The sequence below is a fragment of the Fringilla coelebs genome (genome assembly GCF_963513975.1).
Source record: "Fringilla coelebs genome assembly, chromosome: 6".
NCBI lineage: Eukaryota > Metazoa > Chordata > Aves > Passeriformes > Fringillidae > Fringilla > Fringilla coelebs.
The window spans coordinates 59,868,287-59,885,109 of NC_140034.1; the positions used below are offsets into that span (position 1 = coordinate 59,868,287).

General features: G+C 41.0%; 1 protein-coding gene across 2 annotated transcripts in view; it reads left to right on the forward strand.

Annotated features, from left to right (window-relative positions):
• The first annotated feature begins 2,559 nt into the window (after nucleotides 1-2,559).
• The window catches only part of TPCN2 (two pore segment channel 2), a 46,480-nt gene continuing 32,216 nt past the window's right edge, over nucleotides 2,560-16,823 (forward strand). For both annotated transcript variants that reach the window (XM_084207935.1, XM_084207934.1), the window contains exons 1-17: nucleotides 2,560-2,716; nucleotides 4,706-4,770; nucleotides 5,991-6,067; nucleotides 6,710-6,887; nucleotides 7,491-7,607; nucleotides 8,915-9,021; nucleotides 9,498-9,570; nucleotides 11,267-11,366; nucleotides 11,660-11,725; nucleotides 12,084-12,148; nucleotides 13,276-13,373; nucleotides 13,704-13,785; nucleotides 14,149-14,235; nucleotides 15,038-15,157; nucleotides 15,476-15,535; nucleotides 15,623-15,751; nucleotides 16,401-16,450. In XM_084207935.1, the coding sequence (XP_084064061.1) occupies nucleotides 2,611-2,716; nucleotides 4,706-4,770; nucleotides 5,991-6,067; nucleotides 6,710-6,887; nucleotides 7,491-7,607; nucleotides 8,915-9,021; nucleotides 9,498-9,570; nucleotides 11,267-11,366; nucleotides 11,660-11,725; nucleotides 12,084-12,148; nucleotides 13,276-13,373; nucleotides 13,704-13,785; nucleotides 14,149-14,235; nucleotides 15,038-15,157; nucleotides 15,476-15,535; nucleotides 15,623-15,751; nucleotides 16,401-16,450 (1,580 nt within the window). In that variant the 5' untranslated portion in view covers nucleotides 2,560-2,610. The remainder of the gene's footprint in view (nucleotides 2,717-4,705; nucleotides 4,771-5,990; nucleotides 6,068-6,709; nucleotides 6,888-7,490; nucleotides 7,608-8,914; nucleotides 9,022-9,497; nucleotides 9,571-11,266; nucleotides 11,367-11,659; nucleotides 11,726-12,083; nucleotides 12,149-13,275; nucleotides 13,374-13,703; nucleotides 13,786-14,148; nucleotides 14,236-15,037; nucleotides 15,158-15,475; nucleotides 15,536-15,622; nucleotides 15,752-16,400; nucleotides 16,451-16,823) is intronic.

Below are 16,823 nucleotides of genomic sequence, written 5' to 3' on the forward strand. Positions count from 1 at the left end.
AAACCACAATATTTACATGTCTCCTGTGTTGTTGCAGTTAGTGTTGTTACCCTAACTATTTCAGACACTTCTCGTTTTTAGCAATTGCATTTACAGCATGTGTACAAATTGCATTTTATTTCTTGCCTGCTAATGCTGACTACAGACTGTACCAGCTCACTCTTATTTTCCTTTTACTATCCAGAAATTTTCACTGGGTCTGTTCCATCTGATGCTTCTAGTTCAACTAGAACTATCAACACTTAACTGTTATCAACACTTAACTCCAATGTGCATTGTTGCCTACTGAGAATGGGAAATAATTCTAACATCTAGCTGATGATGATCACTTTTTACTGCAGACAACTTGTATTGGGTTTGTGTGGCCAGGTTTTAAGTGGCAGGGGGAGCTACAGAAGTGGCTTCTTTGAGAAGCTCCTGGAAACTGCCTGCAGCAGAGGCAGAGCCAATGCCAGCTGGCTCCAGGATGGATCAAGGTCAAGCCAACCAGTGATGGGGGTAGTGCCTCTGATAACACATTTAAGAAGGAGGAAAAGGTATTGTGCAGAAGTAATTGCAGCCAGAGAAGAGCAGGGTCAGAACATGTGAGGGGACCAGCCCTGCAGACACCCAGGTCACGGCAGAAGGAGGGGCAGGAGCTGCTCCAGGCTCTGGAGCTGAGATTCCCCTGCAGCCCCTAGGGAGGCAGCTGTGCCCCTGCAGCCCATGGAGGGCACAGGGATGCACAGATCCACCTGCAGCCATGGAGGGAGGGCACAGGGATGCACAGACTCACCTGCAGCCATGGAGGGCAGAGGGATGCACAGATCCACCTGCAGCCAGGGAGGGAGGGCACAGGGATGCACAGATCCACCTGCAGCCATGGAGGGCAGAGGGATGCACAGATTCACCTCCAGCCCAGGGAGGGAGGGCACAGGGATGCACAGATCCACCTGCAGCCCAGGGAGGGGCCCACACCAGAGCAGGGGGATGCCCAAAGGAGTCTGTGACCCTGTGGGAATCCTGTGCTGGAGCAGGGTCCTGGCAGGACTCGTGATACTGCAGGAAACCCACAACAGGCTGTTCCTGAAGAACTGCAGCCCATGGGAAGGGCTCGTGTTGGAAAAGTTTGTGGAGGCCTGGTCTCTGTGAGAGGGAAACCCCCAGGCTGAAGGAGGGGAAGGACTCATTGTCCTGAGGAGGAAGCAGTGCCAGAAGCAATGGGAACTGACCATAACCCCATGCCCTGCCTCGCTACACCAGTGAGGGAGAGGGGTAGAAAATCAGGAAAAAGTTTAAGGCCAGGAAGGAGGGAGGGCTGGGTTGTCCGTAGGATTAGCTTTATTTCTCATTATCCTGTTTTGTTACGACTGGTAATAAATTCAAATAATTTTGCTATGTAGATTCTGTTTTGCCTATGATGGTATTCAGTGTGTGACCTCTCCCTGCCTCTAATTCATATTTTCTCTCCATGTCCAGCTGAGGAAGGGAGTGACAGAGCAGCCCAGGTCAATCCATTGCACAACCATCATGGTAAAGATAATATCAAAGAGTTTTCATTTTTATCCTCGACTGGATCTCACCCTGACTTATTTGGAAGTCAGTGTTAAACTTATTTTTTGACTAAACAGCGGTGCAAGATGAAAGCAAAAGCTACCCCATTGCTATTTATCAAACATACATAAACATACATAAACGCAACACCATTGTCCACAGTGAACATTGCTCCCTGGTCCTTGATTTTATTTGCAATTCAACTAGTTCTTACAACTAAGCATCACCTTATAAGTCTTGACTAGTAAATGTGTAAAATATTCACTGGAGTAAAGAGCACCCCGTTTGATAAACAAGATATAGTTTTCAATTAAAGAGCAAAGGATAGGTCTACTTTTACTTCCTAGGCTGGAATACTAAAATGAGGGATTGATACACTCTCGTGTTCATCATTATGCCGCCACAGATCCCAGTGTGCGGCAGAAAAGCGTTGGTAAATTGTCCTGACGCCTCTTTTGAAATTGCAGCTTTATGAAATTGACCAGGGGAAGGGCGTGTGAAAAGCCGGTGAGCAGCACAAGTGAAGCATCTTTAACAGTGAAAGCAACATGAGTGGAGTTCATGGCTGCTTATGGAAAGCCTGGGTGATTAAATACAAATTAAGTACTTTCTGCAACGAGGGATGTGAATGGTTATTTAGGACTGTGATTTATGTGGGAAGCGGCCCCGCAGCTGCCCTGAGGCACCCAGCCAGGAACCTGCAACCAGCCCGAGGCAAAAACGATGCAACTCCTTAGCAGGGAGGTATTTTTTTAAGCCCATAAATGACGTGCGGGATGTGAAAACCCGACACTTTTCTCCCCACACCCCGCCTGCTCCAGTACCCCCGTTCTCGGGGCGGGCGGGAATTTGCGCCCAAGGGCCGAACGCCGGGGCAGCGCCGGCCCGGCGGGAGGAGCCCGGCGGGCCGCGGCTCCCGCTCTCCCTCACAGCCGGTCACATGCGCCGGGCGGAGCCGCCCGGGGCGGGGCGGGCCGAGCCCCGCTCCCCTCCCCTCCGCCCCCGCTCCCCTCCCGCCCCGTCCTGCCCCATCGCAAGCCGGCGGTGCGGCGGCAGCAGTGGTGGTCGGTGGTGCCGATGGAGGCCCGTGCTGAGGCGGAGCCGCTGCTGCCCCCGCGGCGCTGGCGGGCGGGCCGCGGGCTGTGGCGGGAGCGCGGCGGTGCCCGCTCGGCCGCCGAGGACGGTGAGTGCCCGGGACGCTGGAGCGGGCGGAGCTGTTGCCGTTCCCGCAGAGCTGGGGCGCTCCTGGGAGCGGCAGGAAGCCCAGGAAGCTCCCCCGGGTGCTGCGGGGCTCGGCCGCCCCGCCCGGGCTGCTGCCGGCAGCTCCGGCGGGGACGGCTGTGAGCGAGCCGCTAGCGCTGGGTTCAGGTGCGAGCCCTGCGCTGCTGCTGCAGCCCCGGGCTTCCTTAGTTCCTTATGTAATTTTAGGGCTTTCCTCTAAAGTGCTGACAAGGTTTTCTCCGACGCGGTGACTGTCGTAGGTCTGACATCTCAGTTCTCCCAGGATGGAATCCCTTGGAGACTTCAGGTTCGCTCTTTTCAGGGCGTTGCATCACCGAAGGGAGCCTTCACTTTTTGTTGCTCTTTTTTTGCAGTTCCAGAAGTGCAGCGTGGTCTGGAATGGATTCTGGGATGGAAAGCGAGCAGTGCTTTAATCATCACTTGTGACTAAGTGTCACTTGCTGTGACTAAGAGTTGCAGAATAAGTTGGATATCCATGGTAGAATGCATGCAGAAATTGCTAGAGTAAACATTTTTGGCTAATTTCCCTGTTTTATTTTTATGCTGTGAACAGTCACTCAGATTTTGCCCTTCCAAAATCCTTGGCATCAACACTAGTGGCTTGCCGTGTGCTTCAAGTACCTAAAGCTTTTTCTGTCCTTGCAATCCTTTTAGCTAATGGTTCCTTTAAGCAACTTTTGTTTTTATCTCACTAGTGTGAGATGTCATTAAAAAATAATGTCTTTACTGCTTGAGCCTGGCTTGTCTCCTATTTATGCTCAGATCTTTTTCGTGCCGTGGTTCGTATCAGGATCAGTACAAAACTGTTTTTGCTGATGCTCAGATAAAGGGTGACATTTAAAAACCGTTTGCAGTCTTTGTAGGAAATTGATGCTGCTAAATCATGTGGAACATAAAATTGTCTGTGGCTCTCATCAATGGTGTTTCTGGTATTGCTTGGTGTGTGTGGGAGGGCATTCTGTTACTGCTGGGATCGACTCCTTCTTGTTGTATCCCGGGTTGTGATTGCTGTCTCCTGGGTGGAGATGGTATGAAGTGCTCCTTGGGACTCTTCCTCTCTGTGGGAAGGTTGCACTGGCATATGTTTTTTATTTCTGGAGTCCCCCTCACTTTTTTATCTCTTTTTATCGCTCTCTTTTTTTTTTTTTCTTCCTTATTTTGACCTTAACTACCTATATTTCTCTTTTTGGCTTAATTGCCAGGTTAGTTCCTGAAAGGTCTTACTTCAAGTAAATTCAAGTGGCTGCCCTTTATTTTTTATGTGTCTATTTTCACATAGACTTCTTAATTACAGGTTTTAAAAAGTGTCATGGTAACTAATTTAGTGGTATTTTATTTCAAATTATGTTCTTTCATCCCTTGCTGTGTCTTGAGCTCTGATCTGTTTGGCAAGGCAAGAGTAACTCTCAGAACAAATTTAAAAACCACTTAATTTAGTTCTCATATGACTGGAGATGCCTGCTGGTTTTGGAGGAACAAGATCACTCTAGACCGCAGCATCTTTATTAAACAAAAATAAAAATTGTTATCATAGTAGTTATCATAGCCTGATGTTCCTGGCTTTGCTTGACTGTATACTCTGTCAACGAACAATTTGCATCTCCATTATTTTGTCTGTTAGGACTTGTCTCTGTGTAGTTTTGTGAAACTTAACTACCAGTGTAATCTGGCCACTTAAACACAAAAGAGAACCTTTTAACAAAACGCAAAAAGGTGCATGATGTGTTTGATATTATTATTACTTATTTAATGTATTGCACAGTGCTGCTGACAGAGCAGATGTGGCAGGAACTCTTTTTCTTGTGTGTGTACAGTGCACTTTGTTATGACAACTGTGATTGTGCACCTTCTCTTAACTGATAAGCAGTTTTATCCAAAATTTGTTTAGCCAGAATACAGCAAGTGATTCATATTTCTTTTTTCTTCATAGGTGCTGGAGCTGATAATGACCTTTATATAAACCAAGCCATAGTATTCATTGAAGATGCAATACAAGTAAGTAACAATTTTTTTGTTAGCGTTTATGCTTCCTATGCTGGATGTTTGTCAGACACTCTGCCACTTTTTTAAGTTCTTCTGTGTTCAGGCAATGTTTGTAAACCACCATCTCAATTCACAAAGCAAAATCAGAATTCCAAATTCCTGTGGTATGTGAGTCTCAGTGAACTTCTGCCTAGGAGAAATATGTTTTTTCCCGCAATGAAGTAATCTCTTTCAGGGTTTCAGAAGACATGCTGGTTTGTGGAGTGATTTTTCATGGTGTTTTTTTGTTTGTTTATTTTTTTGGGTTGGTTTGATTATGGATCTTTTGCTAGTGACTAACATACTGCTAGGAGAAACAATTTGAGCAAACCCTGTAATTTGCCTCTCGATCTGACTGCTTGCACATCTTAAGAGCCGGTAAAAGCTCAGGAGTTTAAGGCTGGCTTCAAGTATGAAGCTGGAACTCTTCAGCTGAACTTGATGCCTTTTGAAGTCTTGATTCCCTCTTTGTCACTCCTTTACTAGCCATTACTGCAGATTCCTCGATCGTGTTTCCTCCCAGGCAGTGGGAATGCTGAAGGGCAGTTCTCCAGCTCTCTTGCTGCACCTGGATAGCTTTTGGTTGGGAGATTTCTGGGGGTCAGATGTATTTAAGGTGTGGCCACCCTTCTGGAAGCTTCTGCTCAGTGGGAGCAGAGTAAGAACAGCCCAGGAGCTGTCACAGAGGAGGGACATATTTTGTGGATTCCTTAAGAATCACAGGCACTTCCTGATCTGGAAGCATATTTTATTCAAAGACATAGGTTGAAGTCTCTTCTATTCAGAATTAATTTGTTTGCATCTTATGGCCTGTTGGAAGAGAAAGACTAAAGAAGAGCCATGAGTGGAATGAATGTTGGAGAGGGGAATTAAGTGGGTGGACCATTTTGGCGAGTGCATAGAATAGTCACTGAATTATTACAAATGCTGTTATTTGAAATTATGACAGCGCTTGCTTGAGATGACTGGCACACAGTTTAATTATCTGAGCAGCTCTGTGGTCTTTAGATAACAGAACTTCTTTACAATCTTCCCCTTTTCACCCATGTAGAGTACCTCTGTGGTCATGGGTGACCTGATACTTTAATAATTAATAACATGTACCAATTTGGTTTGCTTTGCTCACTTGATCTCTGTTTTTGAGGCAGACTGAATGTAATGTTTGAATTAGCCTTTTTGCTTCCTGCCTTCAGTACCGATCTATAAATCACCGTGTGGACTCCAAATCCCTGTGGCTTTATCGATGGTACTATTCCAGGACTTGCCAGTGGTAAGAACTTGGTTATTCTCTTTGCCTTTTTGTTTAGGAGTTAGTCTCCCTTAAAAACTACTCTTCCTCTTTCTTTCTTGTTAGATAATTAGATAATTGTGTTTTTATCTTTATAAGAACTTACTCTGGGAAGCAAATAAGTTCTTATGACCGCATGTAAGCATGATAGAAGTGGAAAGCAGAAAATATTATGGAAGTATGATGACAGAGATGGCTCTTTGGAAACAGCCACAGGAGTGTTGCATGAGTGGAGTAATTAGCATGATTTAATGCACTCTGCGTTAAGAGTTTTCAAAGAGTGTGTTTCTAAACACGTTGGATACCAGCAAGATTGTTTGCTGCTGTTAGTTTCAAAAGGACACCGCCTCAAGTTATTTGTTGGTCAGCAGTTACATCTCCAGTGCAGGCAACAACATGCTGGTCAAGTGCTGCCTTGTGGTCTAACCCATTTGAGTGAAATATGGTATCATAAAGCTTGGTTTACTTCAAAGAAAATTACTTTACTCTTAAGTATTTTGTTATTATTTGGACTCATTTTGTGGCTATTTTATGTGGTTTGTTTTGGGGTGGTGTTTTTTTGTACTTTTTTTTTTTTAAATGATTTTGTTGATTTTATTTTTGATTTAATCTCTGTCCAAACAGGATTTTGAGTTTAACCATTACTGTAATCTTGGCTTTGGCTTTCATTGAAGAGCCTTCCTCACTCACCATCACGTCTGATGTGCGCTACCGCCTTCCCGCCTGGAATCCTCCCTGTGGCCTCACAGAGAGTGTGGAGCTGCTCTGCTTCCTGGTGTTCGTGGTTGATGTGTCTGTCAAGGTGAGCATCTCCTTCATCTGGTACTGAAAGAAGCAGTAGGTGTGTGGTAGAATTGTTTTTCAAGCAGGATGAAATTGCCTTGCTTTATTAGAGCCTCATTTCAGGAGAAATTAACAAGTGTATATTTATTTACTTAAGACATTTGTTCCCTTTTTTTTTTAACCTGATTTTCCTAATTGAGTGAAATAAAATGAAATACATTTTGCTGAGAGTGCAAGTGTTTTGGCTTAGCTGCTTGTATTAGGCTACAAAATCAGGGTATATAATAGATATGATAAATATGTGTCAGTTCATTTACACAAAATAAAAGTTCTCAGAAACTGACCTTTCTTAGGATACTTATTTCTGGAAAATACTTTTTTTATGTTTATTAAGTGGAAAATTTTCTTGCATTCAAAGGATTTCTTTCTTGTGACCTTAATTTAGTTCTTGTAGAAAAAAAGATCTCTCAACAACGTATTTTTGTTTGAATTTTGGAGAGCTTTTTAACAGCACTAATGTAAAATTGCAGATACTTGGAAAAAAACTGGTGCTGACTTACTAGGGTATTGGATTTTATTATTAAAGTAAGTTATGGTTGTTCTTTTTTTTTCCTTTGTCCAGAGTTACTTAATTGGATGGAAAGAATTTTGGAAAAATAAATGGCTAATGGCTTATATACTGACATTAGTTGTTTCCCTTGCTGACTGGATTGTGTCACTGAGTTTTTCCTGCAAAGAGGTAAGAACAGCTTTACTTTGATCTTTCATAGCTGGATAATTCACTGAAGCAAAGTGAATTTGGTGTAATGTAGCTTAGTAAAGAATTCTATTTGATTCTTAATGCAAGTTTTGTGTTTGTTGGTAAAATTAAATAGCACTCATTGCTTTAGTTTGTTAGCAGTTGAAGAGTGCAGGGAAAACTCATTGCCTGAAACGCAGTTGGAGAATTATGTGCTTAACTTGAGTGAATGACAGAGCCTCTGTAGTGAAGTATAAGAAAAAGGTAATTAAAAAGGTAATTAGGTAGTTTAACATCTGCTTTCTAACCTGAAGCTCTGTTGTGTTTAAAACAGTTGTGTCTTCATGTTTGAAAATGGTTCTAGAAGTGCCTTCCTTGGCATAATGCTGCGTTCTTCCAGTTGATTTTGTCTGCCACAGATTTACATTAAATTAGTTGTTGTGCACTTGCAATCCTTGTTAAGAAAACACTGATGTGGTAAAAATGCAGGGAAATGAATGAGAGAGACATGATCTTAAAATGTGAAATCTTGAGGTGGGATTGTGGACAGGGAAGTTGGAACAGGAGTCTCCCAACACAAAGCAATGGCAGAAAGAGCAGTCGAACTTCTGGGATGGATGAACAAGAGAATAGAAATAAAGAAAGTAATTTTTATGGGGGTTTTTTACTGCTAAGTGTGGCCCACAGAAGACTGATCCTAAAATGCAAGATGCTGAAACGCTTGAAGTAGCAAATAAGTGACAGGAATAACTTGAAGGCTTGCAAATGTCTTGACTGCAAGAATCAAAAAGATTATTTGCTACCCTGTTGTGGGAAAAAAAGCACTTACAACTTGAGTCTTGTCAGAGACAGAAATTGCTAAGTAATTACCAGGCCATTTAGTTATAAAACAGTCTGAAAATTGAAGTTAAGCACTTATTTTTTAGAATATATATTGGTTTTTATGGAAAGTAGCTCTCTATTAATCCCTTTCTTGAGATGGACCTTGGCAGAAAATACAAAAATGCCGTCTCTTGCCGGATTGTTATGTCTACTGAGCAGTAAAGTTAGATTGTTTCCAATTAGGGGCTTGATGAAACTATTGAAATGTCAATGTGTGTTTTTAAAGCAATCTCTCCTCATTTTAATGAGGTGTGGAATCTTTTTTGATGTTTTGTGAGCTCAGAAGAGCAGAGTTCAGTTCTTTTTCTGTTCCACTGTTGGTTTAGTTAGTGTGTGTGTCCAGTGCTTTCTGACAAACTTGCGTTCAAAATATTTGAGCTGCCATTGTTGCAGGAACTCGGTGACTGATCCGTTGTTTTTTGCAGAGTGTGAGAATAAGAAGAATCCTTCGCCCGTTCTTTCTCCTCCAGAATTCCTCAATGATGAAGAAAACATTAAAAAGTATCAACAGCACATTGCCTGAAATGGCAAGGTGGGTTATAGCGCAGAAGACATCCTTTCACAGGATGGCTGGTACCAGGCTGGTTGTTATCCTTGGAGTTCTGGTGTGGGGCATCTGAGCTGAGCAGCTTCCTTCTGGATCAGGTAGCTAAGTGATCAGTGAGATCGGGTCACAGAGGGTGAAGGTTGTGGTAACTTTTTGATTCCCCTTAGTCTGTCCTAGACTTTGACATGACTGTGTGTGTGACACAGGTTTTTTAATGCTAGTCAAGTGGGAGGTGTTGATTTTGCTTTTCTAAGCCCTTTTGTAAGGAAAGAACTGAGGCACATAAGTGTGATTTTTATTTTATTTTGTATCAAAACTCACATCTCCTTCTGTTACCTCCATATAACTTCTTAAAAGGCCCCTGGTTTTCTTTATATGGCATACTTCTGCATTTTTAGAAGAAAATATTAAGAATAAGATAAAGTTGCTGTTAATACTTTGATCTATTTGCTTTCCAACAGTGTTCTTCTACTACTGGCTGTTCATCTGTCTCTCTTCACCATGTTTGCCATGCTGCTCTTTGCTCGAACAAAGGTAATCAATTCTCTGGCTGCTTTGGTAGATCTGGGTGCCTTTTTTCTGTTCTTGCACAGCTGCTTCTTGTCGAGTTTTATAGTTAAACTAGTGAAACTCGTTTTCCCTGAGAAAGGTCACGTTGTCAGGCGAGCTGAGATGAGTTTGAAGTCCACTCGGAGAGCTTTAACATGTGCATGGTGTCGTGTATGCAGGAGACTTCCTTATACATTTACCCAGTTTGATCCCTTGAGTTACTTTCTCTGCTTTTGTTGAAACCCTCTGTGCTGTTCTGTCTCCAAAGCTCTTGTCACTCTTTCATTTATATTATCATTCATTTATTTTTTCTCTTCCCTATCTAGCTTTTTTCTAACTTTAGTTTTTTCTGTGTTTTCTCACTTTTCAATGCTGATATACAGGTACTAGTACAGGTTTTTGCCTGTACTAGTTTTGGTTTCTGATCCCTTTGGGTTTTCCTCTTGTTCTTCTCTTCCTGCTTCTGAAAAGCAAAATTGAAATTTAGTGGTTAAAATTATTTTTGTGTTTCGTTAATCTTGATATGTTCCTTCTCTTCTAGACTTCCTGTATCTTAATTTATCACACTCAGATTATTTGGGGCTTTTTTCATTCTTACTTTTTAAGGCCTTCCATAAATATGTTACTGTAAACACAACAATTTCTTGCATACTTCTCCCATTAATTTTGGTCCTCAGTTTTGCACATTCATTCTCAGTTTTGCACATTCATTCTCAGTTTTGCACATTCATTTCTGCTGTAATTTGCACTCGAGCCAGCTTCTAGTCTTCCTCACAATCAGCAAATTCCCTGAATTCCCATGTTACAGAATCTTTGGAATTAGAAGCAGAGGTCTGTTTTCCCACTGTTGTTTGCCTTCTGGACCCTTGTATGATCTCTGTTTGTCACATCTAATTTCAGCTATGAGCTTCCCCTGCAGATGTATATTTATAACTTGTATACCTAAACCAATCACTTGTGTGTACATTGAGGTAAAAAATAACAAATTAGGGAGTGGACTTTGCTATTTTGGTGTGCTGCTCTGACATCCATACAAACTAATTTTATCTAACATGGCAAAATACTTCAGGCAAGTTCTAAAAGTAGGTTTATTAATGAGATTCATGACTTTTTGCATTGTCTTGTGTATGTCCTTTAGGGTTACATATTCCAGTCTTTGCAGCAGATTAAGGAGCTGTTTGTCCTGTGCTGCCTGACTCATGTTTGTGTTGTTTGCTCTCGGCATCTTTTTTTATCTGTTGCTTCTTGACCTCCAGAAAAAAAAAAATTATATGTGGAGGATCCAAGGATCCAAGATCAGCCTCCCAGTGTGTTTTTGAGGAAGGTTCTGAGTCCCACACTGTCAGTTTGTGGTGTGATTGTTCTTCCTGGGTCTGAAGTGCTAACTAGACATAACTTCATGTGGGGCTTCCTGTTCTTACTTGTGCTTTCTTATTGCTATTAATAAGTGATGTGAATTGCTCTGTATTCTTACACATTTTCTTAATTTTTATTAAGAGAATGTGTAATTATTAATTTTTTGGCTTTTGCTTTTTCCAGGGGTTGATTTGATTACACATGCAAGAAATTGATTGTCGACTGATATTAATTGTTAAAAAAAAACTAAACTTTTTTCCCCCCTTCCTTGCTAAGACAGTGGTTCCTTGGTATTTCTCTTAACAATGGATCCATCTTTGCCTAGGATAACCAGCAGGATAAGGAGTGGGTGGTGTATTTCCGGAATTTGCCGGATTCCCTGACGTCACTGCTGGTCCTGCTGACTACTGCAAATAATCCTGATGGTGAGCAGTCTTTCAGAAATAACACTTGTCTCTCCTTTTGAAGATTGCTCTGTTCAGGCTACTGTAACTATTCTTTCAGCTGCTGGTTCTTAGTACAGCCAGAGGAAAGCGGTGTAAAGGTTTTTCATGCCTTTAGTAACTTGATTTTTGCCTTTCTGTGTTATAATTATATATGCCACGCTAAAATCCAGCTGTATGAGAGCTTTTACCAATTACCAAAAGTTTATAGAGGTCTCTACTATGCATCTCAAGCATTAAAATATTATTTCCTATTTTTGTTAAATTTGATTCAGTGATGATACCTGCATATTCTAAGAATCGAGCATATTCAATCTTCTTCATCCTCTTCACTGTATTAGGTAAGTTACCTCTTGTCTTTAATGCACTTCAACTTTGACACTTGTGCATACCATCTACACTGTTTTATTTTCTAGGAAAGTTTAATCATGAATTTCTCACTTTTGTGATTCTTCCAGTTATTGCAATGTGTTTGTGAGATCATTTTCATGAAGGTACTTATGGTTTGGAGTTTCTTGGTAACATGTCACAGGGGAATGGATACATTACAGTATATTCAAACATTAAAAACCTTTTGGAAATGAAACACAAGAAAACTAACCTTCTTTAAGTTTTACTTTTGATTTACTGCATACATTGAAACTTCTTTGAGAAACAGATATTTTTCAGTAAATGTTACTGCCTCCTTTTCTCCAACAGGCAACTTGTTTTTGATGAATTTGCTTACAGCAATAATATACAACCAGTTTCGAGGGTACCTTCTGGTGAGTAAAGCATTCCTAATTTCTATGTTCTGCCATAACCTTGAACCTTTGAAGAAATAAGGTAGTAAAGGAGCCTTCCCACTCTGGTTGCAGATACAGTTTTAAGGCTAAATGGTCTTTGATGCAGTTCCTTTTCCCTTTATGTGCTGTTACAGCTTGATCTCCTCTGGTGACAAAACCTGCTTGCATATTTCCAAGTATGCTTTTATCTGGAATTTTGACTATTTGTAGGGGGGGGAAAAAAAAGGAACTGTTGTGTGACTGACCAAGGACAAGTGGCTGAGGAACTTAAACTGTGTGAAGGAAATCTGCTGTGCTGTTTATATAGCTGCTGTTGCAGATCATAGAATATTAAGGGATTGGAAGAGACCTTAGAGATCATTCATGGGCAGGGACACCTCCCACTAGACCAGGCCTTACCCACCCAGTAGCTTTCCTAGTAGAGTTCCAGAGAGTAGGTGAAGTTTGTTGGATAATAAGCCCAAGGCAATATTACTCAGAATGAATGGCCCCCACCCTCTTGTGGCAGAGGAGTGTGTAAACAGAATGGGTGCAGAAGGGATTTTTGGTAATCCTTTCCTCTTCCTCTGCTTCACCCCTTCTTTCTCAATTTTCTTCTTTCTTACATGACAGCATGACATAATCTGGCTATTAATAAAATAACTAAGTTTGAAAGTGATTAATGTAATTTAAAAACCCATGAAAAAACATAGCTCTGGATTTGTGCTTTTAGGCAAGAAGCTGGAGTAGGACAAGCTCTCTAACTCCTCTCTCTATATGCTAGTGCAAATTTCTGTGAAGTCTTTCTTTCTGTGAAAGCTTGAGCTTTGCTGTTGCCAGTGTCTCTGGAAGAGGTATATGCCTATGCACTCCAGAATAGAAAATAAACCATAACCTGCATGTTTACTTGAATTCCAGGGACTTGCTTGCTTACTTGCTTCCTTCCTCCTTGTACACGGAGTTCTTGGAAGGAGTGAGGCCTAGGGCAGTCCCCTGTTCTTGTCTCTAATCACAAATCTGGGATGTGTGCCCGAGGATCAGTGTATTGTTTGGCCATAGGACACAGTAGTGCCTGAAGTGTGAGTAAATTGTTTCCTCTGTGGTGTTTTTACTTTTTTACTGCTCAGAAATCAGTTCAGTCCTCCCTCTTCAGGAGGCGGCTGGGAATCCGGGCTGCGTTTGAGGTGCTGTCTTCCCTGAAAGAGACTCCTGCTAGTGCACAACAGTAAGTGAAGGATCTTGAAACAGTAGATTATCTAGAAAAAAGAAAAAAAGAAAAGAAAGAGTAGATTTTTGCTCATCTTGTTTTGTGTTAATATATTTACTGAGCATGCACTCTTGAAAATGGCAGTTTGTTGCTCATCTAATTTATTTTTTCTGCAACTGGATGTTCATAACACACTGTTTGTGACTCTTACAGGGTCTGTTTCCTTTTTTCTTACTTCTACTTTCATTTGCTTTTCAAAACAAAGAGGCAGGAACACATTTGGAACAGCTCATTTTGCCGTCTGTGAACTTATCTGTAGCAGGGTCCATTCTGTTTTCTTTTAAATAGGTCCTGTGTCAGTGTTGGGGCCTTACTACAGGTGCTGCAGAAAGCTGAGATGGATTCTCGCTGCAAGCAAGCCATCATGAGAGTAAGAACTGGATTTTCTTAGCCTTTACATTGGTGACTATCAATCCTGACTAGCAAATCCAAAGATCTGCTCTCTGTTGCAGCATTCATTGGATCACAACAGAGTAGTGGCACTACTACATGGTACTAAAATTTAAGTTAGTCAAAGGAGCGTGTGATCCCAGAGAGGAAAAACAGAAAAGGCCAGACATGTCCTCCAGTCACTTGGAGTGTTATGTTAAAGCAGAGCAATATTGAACCTTACTCAAACAGCTTGAATTACATCTTTATTCCTAGATTTCCAAGGTAGTCTGGAGGGTTTTGGCAAACTTTGCAGATGTTCCTATTGCAGATGTTGATCTGAATGTTTCTCTTTCATGTGCAGTCACTCAAAATGTGCTCCTGTGACCAGCTGTCAGCTGCCCAGTTCCAGAAGCTCTTTGAAGAACTAGACAAAGATGCCATTAAGCAAGTATGTATGTAATCATCATTTGTAAAGCATCAGAAGTTGTCTGGCCTTGTGCAAAAATAAGTGAGAGTACTCTAGTATAAAGTGTATAAACAAGCTTTGCAATATGGAAACACAAGGTGTGATCACATTGATTTTTAAGCTTTTTGTGAGCAGGTTTTATAGCCACAGACAAAATTGCTCTGGAGGCTTTTATAGCATTAGTTTGGGGTTGCTAGATGGTGGTAAATGTACAAAATACATCTTTGTTTATTCCGTCAGCATTTGAAAGTGAGTTGTTCAGTTAATATAGTTAAAAGTCTTTTTCTCCCAGTCCCCGTATGAAGAACAAAATATGGATTCTCTCAGTGTTCAGATGAAGATGGGCAGAAAGCAGTTTTCTCCACTTGGAGAGAGAGAGAAAGAAAAAACAAAACGCCAAATTATTTAAGGGTTAGGAAATGTTCTCTTTTATGTTCACATGTATCTAAGACTTCTAAATTAAATATTGGGAAATGGGGAAGGGATGTATACAAATAGTAGCTTGGTGTTTAGTTTGTCTGCTTGGGGCGTTGGAGAGAGGTTGGATTATCTTCCTTCTTTGCCATTACCTTGTGCATAATCAGAAATGGTCTCTTGCTGTTAATAACCACAACTGGAAAACATTTTCCTGATTAAATGTCAAAATTAGCCTGTGGCCCTGAAGATTTGCTTTGAAACTGTCAGAGTTTTAAAAATCTGAGACGGGGTGTGTTTTTAAAATTACTGTATTATTTTTTAAATGCTTATGCTTTGTGATTCAGCAAATCCTTTGTGTTCTTTTCAGCACCCGCCCAGTCCAGAGTACCAATCCCATTTTATGCAGAAAGTGCAGTTTGCCTTTGGCCATCCCTACTTTGGCTACTTGGGGAATGTGGTAGCCCTGGCAAACATTGTTTCTATTTGTGTAAGTAAAGGTTTTTTTGTCGTGAGGCAGTGGTTTTCTTTCTTTTTCTTTTTGTCATTGTTTTTTGGTTTTTTCTCTGCTACAAATTTTATTTCTGCTTTTGTTCTTTAATTTTCTTTAAATAACTGCTTTTTCTAGCAGTTGGGTTTTTGGCATGCTTTAGTCATGCAAAGTGTTAAGAGGGAATACTTGCAGTTAAAAATGTATTTTGAGCTGCTTGAAAAGGCCTATGCAAAATATGAAAGTCAATTCTTGTGCCTAAAAATCTGTTTAATGTAGCAGTAAAGCAGTAGATTAATAAAATATTTTTTGTTTAAGGTGGTTTTGGTGATGGATGCAGATAAGCAGCCATCTGAAAGGGATGACTTCTTCCTGGGGGTAAGATGCAACAATATTCCATGCAGTTTTTGCTGTTCCCTGAGATGTCAGGAATTCTAATGGCTGCTTTTCTTTTGGGGGATGAAGGCTATCAACTGCTTCTTCATCCTGTACTACCTGCTGGAAATGTTGCTGAAAATCTTAGCAATGGGCTTGAAAAGATACTTGTCTTACCCAAGCAATAGATTTGATGGACTTCTGACTGTAATTTTGCTGGTAAGTGCTTTGTTAGCTTACATATTCTTGGATTTGTTGGCTAGGAAGGTTAGGGAGCTACAAGAGCTGGTGGAACTGCTTTTTTTTAAACACTGATGTGCTGAGCTGAACAACATGAGCCAGTGTTGTGGGTTTCTGTGGCTGGAAAGTTTACATGGCGGTACATGGTTCTCTTAAGGTCTATGTTCTGAAGATTGGCTTATTTAAATTCATGGAAAAGGTGCCTTTCCTGATAAGAAGACTTTAAATTTTATTTGGAAAAATTCAGGTCCTGGAATAATTGCATGAGGCATTCTGTTTCATAGTTTAAAACCACGTTTCTCTTAAAGTTTAAAAACAATTGCCAGACTATTATAACAAATATTTGGTCAAAGCCTGACACCCCTGTGGCAGATGAGGTCAAATTCATGGTTAATGGTATTCACTCTATATCCTTTTGTGAGTAATTGTTGGATGCTATGTACATTTGGTTTGCTTGGAGAATAACTAGGCAAATATGACAATTCAGAGCTTTAAAGTGAGCCCAATTAGTGGCTTAAAGCTCTTGAAAATATTTCTTATCAAGAAGCTTACATAATTTCTGGAACTCAGATTTATAAAGTAAAGTTTTGACTTTTGTTTTGCTTTGATTTTTCTCTCCTAACTGAAGATTCTGGAGATTGCAACTTTTGCTGTGTATGGATTTCCTCACCCTGGCTGGTGAGTAACCTCTGTGACCTGCTGCCCTTTGCTCAGTGGCTGGGGTGGGTCAGGGGAGCACACACATTGTCATGTGTACATGTCATGGTACTGTGATCATAAGCCCAGTCTTTAATTTTCCAAATTTGGTAGAAGTTTGCACCCTTGTAGTCACTAGAGGCCATGCAATATGGATAAGTGAAAGATTTTTCCTTTTTTTTTGTAGTGTTTTAGAGTTCTGTGTAGCTCTTCTGAGGAGGATGCATTTGTTTTAATTGTAATGTGATTTAAAATAATACCTTGGCAGGTCTGTGCTTACCAGGTGTGCAAGAGTGGGAATATGGTACTGCATACACAACCTAATATGTTTCAGTATTAGATTGTCCATAAATCC